Consider the following 5000-nt stretch of genomic DNA (forward strand, 5'->3'; position numbering starts at 1 on the left):
AAAGGTTAAGACCAGTGAGGTCTGGGTAAATCACGTCAGCCTTTTAAGATCTGACCCCAGCAGACATAATGATCGCGTTAGCGTAAGCTGCAGAGATTTGGGCAAGTTACAAAATGTTGAGGGTGCAAGGAGTGCCAAGAAGTTGAGTGAGTATGGGTTTGCTAGTTAGCTAGTTTGTTGTTTGCTGTTTGATTTCTCCGCATTCACTTGCTTTTGCCCTTACGGGGACTACCAAAACAATTTTCTGAAACAATGTATTGCCTGCCTTTTAATCTTAATATGTGTAGGATTCAATATCAGTTATTGATTATCGATAACCAATTAGTCTGCTGTTAACTAATCGGTTCTCTCTTTGGAAAGAGTAGCTGAGCCTCTGTGAGATCGAACCTGTATAAATGAAGATATAATACTGGCTCCTCCCCTATCCTCCACCCCCTCGCTCCCATCCAGAATCCTCCCCGCGCGCCATGGCCGCCATCTTGGGGGCGTCGCCCAACGGCGAGCCGGGCAGCCCCTCGGACGACGAAGACCTCCCGCAGGCCTCGGCCTCCTCCTCCGTCTCCTCCTCCTCCCGGGGCCCGGCGCGGGGGCCCTCGCCGACGGGCTCCGAGGACGACGAGGTGCTGGTCAACGGCGCCCGTTGCTACGGCGACGACAGCGTGTGGCTCGTGGACGCCTGCGGTTTGCCGACGGGCGGCGAGGAGCCCGGGAGCCTGACCCTGGGCGGCCACACCCACCGGCAGGTGTCGCTCAACGACTACCTGGACGCCATCGAGGCCCCCGGGGGGCCCTCGGAGCGGCCCTCGGAGCGGCCCATGGCGGCGGCGGCGGCGGTGCCCAAGCTGCGCTCCAGCTTCCCCACGGACACGCGGCTCAACGCCATGCTGCACATCGACTCGGACGAAGACGACGACCCCTCGCCGCCCGACGGCAAACCGCAGCAAACGCCGACCCCCAGAGCGGCCCCGGCCGGCCTGGAACGAGAGGCGCAGGCGGGGAGCGAGAGGGCTCCAGAGGGCCCGGGTCAGGGGTCAACGCAGGCCGCCGCCCCCTCGAGCGGCGCTGCAGACCGGAGCGTGGCGGTGTCAGCGAGGGGTGGCGAAACCTCCGGTGCTAGAGCCAAATCGGGCCCCCCGGCCCGGGCCGGAGTCGCCGCGGGGGGAGGGGAACAGGGTAGTGTGGGGGCGGGGCTTAGGACAGCATCGGACACGAGGGTCGCCGTGCGTGTGGTGACCCCCGCCGAGCCTTCCCCCGCCGAGGCACGCGTCCCCGCCGCCGTTATCGCGGCGACGCCCTTCTCGTCGTCCCGTACGCCGGCAGCGCAGGTGGGGGTGGTTGTTCCTCCTCCTCCTACGGAGGGACAGGGGCCGCCGTCGGAGCCCGGCCCCAGGGAGTGTGAGTGTGAGTGCCAGCACCAGAACAGGAGCGCCGCCAGCCTGGGGATCCCGGGCCGCTCGGTGCTCACGGGCCTCCAGCTGTCGCCCATTCAGGTGAGAGGAGCCGGCTCGTTCAACCAATCACAGGCCAGGAGACCTCCCGTGTGTGTTTGTCGCGTGCCGCTTGCTGATTGGCCGTCTATCGACTGACATTCCCCTTTTTCATTAATTTTCATTTTTTTTACCTTAATTTAACCAGGGAGAAAAATCACATTGAGATAGATATCTCTTTTACAAGTGAGCCCTGTCAAAGGTAGCAGCACACCATTAACATAATTAACACAGACAAAGGTAATCAATAGAGACATAAAACAAAGTCAGAAATTAAAAACAGGAGCTGATAGATTGAAATGTTTGGTTGAGTGTTGACTTAAACTCAGTAAGTGAAGTAAAAGTCGTAAGTTGATCTCTGAATCTCATTCCAAGCAACTGGTGCACTTTAAGTAAAAGCAGTCTTTCCAAACTCTGTCTTTATTGATGGAACATCTAAGAGAATACACTGTACCTACTTGAACGCAGATTATACTCCTGTCTATTGAATGTTAAAAGACTTAAAAAAACTAATATTGGCCAATGCATGTGTCTTCTGATATAAAGTGAGGTCCAACCCACCATTTCAGGAGTAAACGACAACCCCCATCGGCATGTAGACCAGGAAGCAAAGAAAAGAGGGGGGGAAGTAGCATCTTATGGATGTAGGTGTAGCTCCCTGGTGTGGTTAGGATCATAAAGGGCCGTACAGTTGGTGAATACACAACTGCAAACGGATGGACAAATAAATGCTAATTTGAGTTGAATTCTCTCAATCTCTCTCCTCTTTCTTCTCCTTTCCTCACCCCTTTCTCCTCACCCCTTTCTCCCACCCCCTCCCCTCCTGTCCCATCTCCTCTCTCACATCTCCTCCCGCTGGCTCTCCTTTCTCCCTTCTCCTCACCCCTTTCTCCCATCCCTTCTCCCCCTGTCCTATCTCCTCTCCCACATCTCCTACCTCTTTCTCTCCCTTCTCCTCCTCCCCTCCCCTCCCCCTCTCCCCCCGTCCTATCTCCTCTCCCACATCCCCTACCTCTTCTCTCCCTTCTCCTCCTCTCTTCCCCTTCTCCCCTCCCCTCCCCTCCCCCCCCCTCTCCCCCTGTCCTATCTCGTCTCTCACATCTCCCTTTTTCTCTCCTTTCTCTCCTCTCTCCCCTCCCCTCCCCTCTCCCCTTCGGCCCTCAGGAGGTGGACACCAGACAGGAAGTGGCTCCCAAAGCGGAGGAGGAGAGGGTGGAGTCGTCGAGCAGTGAGGGCTTGGCCGCCATGGCCGCCCCCACCAATAACGGATCAGCAGAACAAGGGGGCGGGGCTTGTGGATCTAACGTAATTGAAATGGGTAGGTGGTGTGTGGGTGTCTGTGCATGTTTAATTATCCAACTATTTCTGTATTTTTAAAGGTTTTTATGTTTTTTTGCACTCTTTATATATATCTGTATACATGCACTTTGTGCAAGGTTATAATTCCTCACATGATTCTTATTTATTTGTATTTATTTAAGGTTTATTTAAAAACCTTAAATAAAGGGACAGATGCAGATTAGCTTGAGACAGTCATCCGATGTTTGCATCACGCTAATCAAAAGCTGATCAAAGATAATTTAAGACACTTGTCCCTAGTGGGGCTTTTGGTTAAAAAAATAATAATACAGATTAACATTCTTAAAAAGCACGGAAATAGAACAGGAAATGATTTAGATTTTTTTTAACTTTTTGATGGATCTATGAGGGGTGGTACTAAAAATAAATACAATTATATTGAAGGGGACATGTTGTACCACCAGGTGTGAGTGTGATTAGCCTTACAAGCCGTTTCCACCAGCAACCACTGGTGGTTACAATCAGAAAGACAATTAGGATTAGTGTTCTGATTGGACCGTTTCAACCAACCAGGAGCCAGAGGCGGACGAGGAGGAGGAGCTGAAGAGAGCAGCGAGCGGAGGCTAGAGGAGGGGGAGGAGAACGGGGAGGTCTGGAGGAGGAGGCTCACCACGGAGGCCTCCGGGGGCGGGGCCCAGAACCAGGAAGTGGGCGGGGCCACGGCGGTGACCCTGCAGGACGGGCAGGGGGAGGAGAGGGATGCAGGTGAGCTGGAGCTGGAGGTGTTGCCGTGAGGACCGTAGACAACTCCCAGAAGATCCCAAAGACGCCGTCTGTAGTTTGCTAGCCCGCAGTTTGCTAGCCCTAGCTCTCCCGCGTGGTAGCCTGCTCTCCCCTTTAACCCTAAGCACTCCTGCTTGATGATCCTCAGGCCTGCGTCGCTAAAGGGAGGAAGTCCATGTAAGGCTTGGGGGTGGAGCCAGCAGGTTGCCAGATATACCACTCCTCTAACTCCTCCCCGCCGTCTGCCACAATATGCAATGTTCTGAATTCACGCTCTGTGTGCGTGTGTGTGTGTGTGTGTGTGCATGTGCGTGTGTGTGTGTGTGTGCGTGTGTGTGTGTGTGCAGGCGCTACAGCTCAGCTCAACGGCCACCTGTCTGTTCCTCGCTCCCTGCCGTCCCTGCGTCACGACATCAGCCGCTACCAGCGCGTGGACGAGCCCCTCCCACCCAGTGAGTGTGTGTGTGTGTGTGTGTGTGTGTGTGTGTGTTTGAGTGTGTGTGTGTGTGTGTGTGTGTGTGTGTGTGTGTGTGTGTGTGTGTGTGTGTGTGTGTGTGTGTGTGTGTGTGTGTGTGTGTGTGTGTGTGTGTGTGTGTGTGTGTGTGTGTGTGTCTGTCTGTTTAGTGCTGTCAAGCGATTCAAATATTTAATCACGATTAATCGCATTAATGTCATAATCACGATTAATCGCGAGTAATCACGATTAATCTGAAAATAATTATACGCTAAATATCCCTTGATTTCTTTGTCCCATTATTTTTTCTCATTTAAATGCTCTTATCAACATGGAGAAGTGCATCGGCTTGCCTTGTGCAAATGTTTTTTTATTGATAACAACATTGGCATGTACTGATCAAAACAGGACGATACAAAAAAAAGCCTATAGTGCAATTAAAAGATGAACATACAAACATACTGCCTTGAACATAGCAGCCAGGCTACTGCTTCTTTGTTTTGAGCCAAAGAAAAAAAAAAAAAACGCCTTTAATAACGCGTTTAACTGACAGCACTAGTATCTGTATATGTATCTTTGTATGTGTGTGTAGGCCTGTCGCGATTAGCAATAAATCAATTAATTGCGCGATAAATTTAAATGAGCTGTAATCTTTTGCCAGCCGCAATAATTTACATTCACACTCTTTTTTTTAAATCATTGCTTTATTGGCCTAATCTGAGAAGAAATCTATGCCATAAACAGAAATATTATAGGGCTTTATCATACGGGTCTTCTCAATGCCGTGGAACGCTTCGTTCACTTGTATGGGTAGTAGTCCGGTAACTTGTCAACCCCAGCGTCTTCGGTTGCTAAACAACGTCTTTGTCTGACTATTTCACTGCTGATCAACACTACGAATGCTGGTAACGAATACTTTGTAAAAAGACACACCATGTGAAGTTATTTTTTCGTTTTGGCAAGTAGCCGCGTAATAA

The 5000-nt window shown here is 51.6% G+C and overlaps 2 protein-coding genes across 2 annotated transcripts in view; both read left to right on the top strand.

Annotated features, from left to right (window-relative positions):
* The window catches only part of gtf3c3 (general transcription factor IIIC, polypeptide 3), a 13584-nt gene extending 13575 nt beyond the window's left edge, over positions 1–9 (top strand). Inside the window, exon 18 of the mRNA XM_056588424.1 lies at positions 5–9. Within this exon, the coding sequence (XP_056444399.1) occupies positions 5–9 (5 nt within the window). The remainder of the gene's footprint in view (positions 1–4) is intronic.
* A 47-nt stretch (positions 10–56) lies between these two features.
* LOC130381004 (E3 ubiquitin-protein ligase HECW2-like) overlaps positions 57–5000 on the top strand; it is a 22051-nt gene continuing 17107 nt past the window's right edge. Inside the window, exons 1-4 of the mRNA XM_056588425.1 lie at positions 57–1490; positions 2652–2805; positions 3360–3551; positions 3917–4021. Coding sequence (XP_056444400.1) covers positions 468–1490; positions 2652–2805; positions 3360–3551; positions 3917–4021 — 1474 coding nt within the window. The 5' untranslated portion in view covers positions 57–467. The remainder of the gene's footprint in view (positions 1491–2651; positions 2806–3359; positions 3552–3916; positions 4022–5000) is intronic.

This window comes from Gadus chalcogrammus, chromosome 4, assembly GCF_026213295.1.
Source record: "Gadus chalcogrammus isolate NIFS_2021 chromosome 4, NIFS_Gcha_1.0, whole genome shotgun sequence".
NCBI lineage: Eukaryota > Metazoa > Chordata > Actinopteri > Gadiformes > Gadidae > Gadus > Gadus chalcogrammus.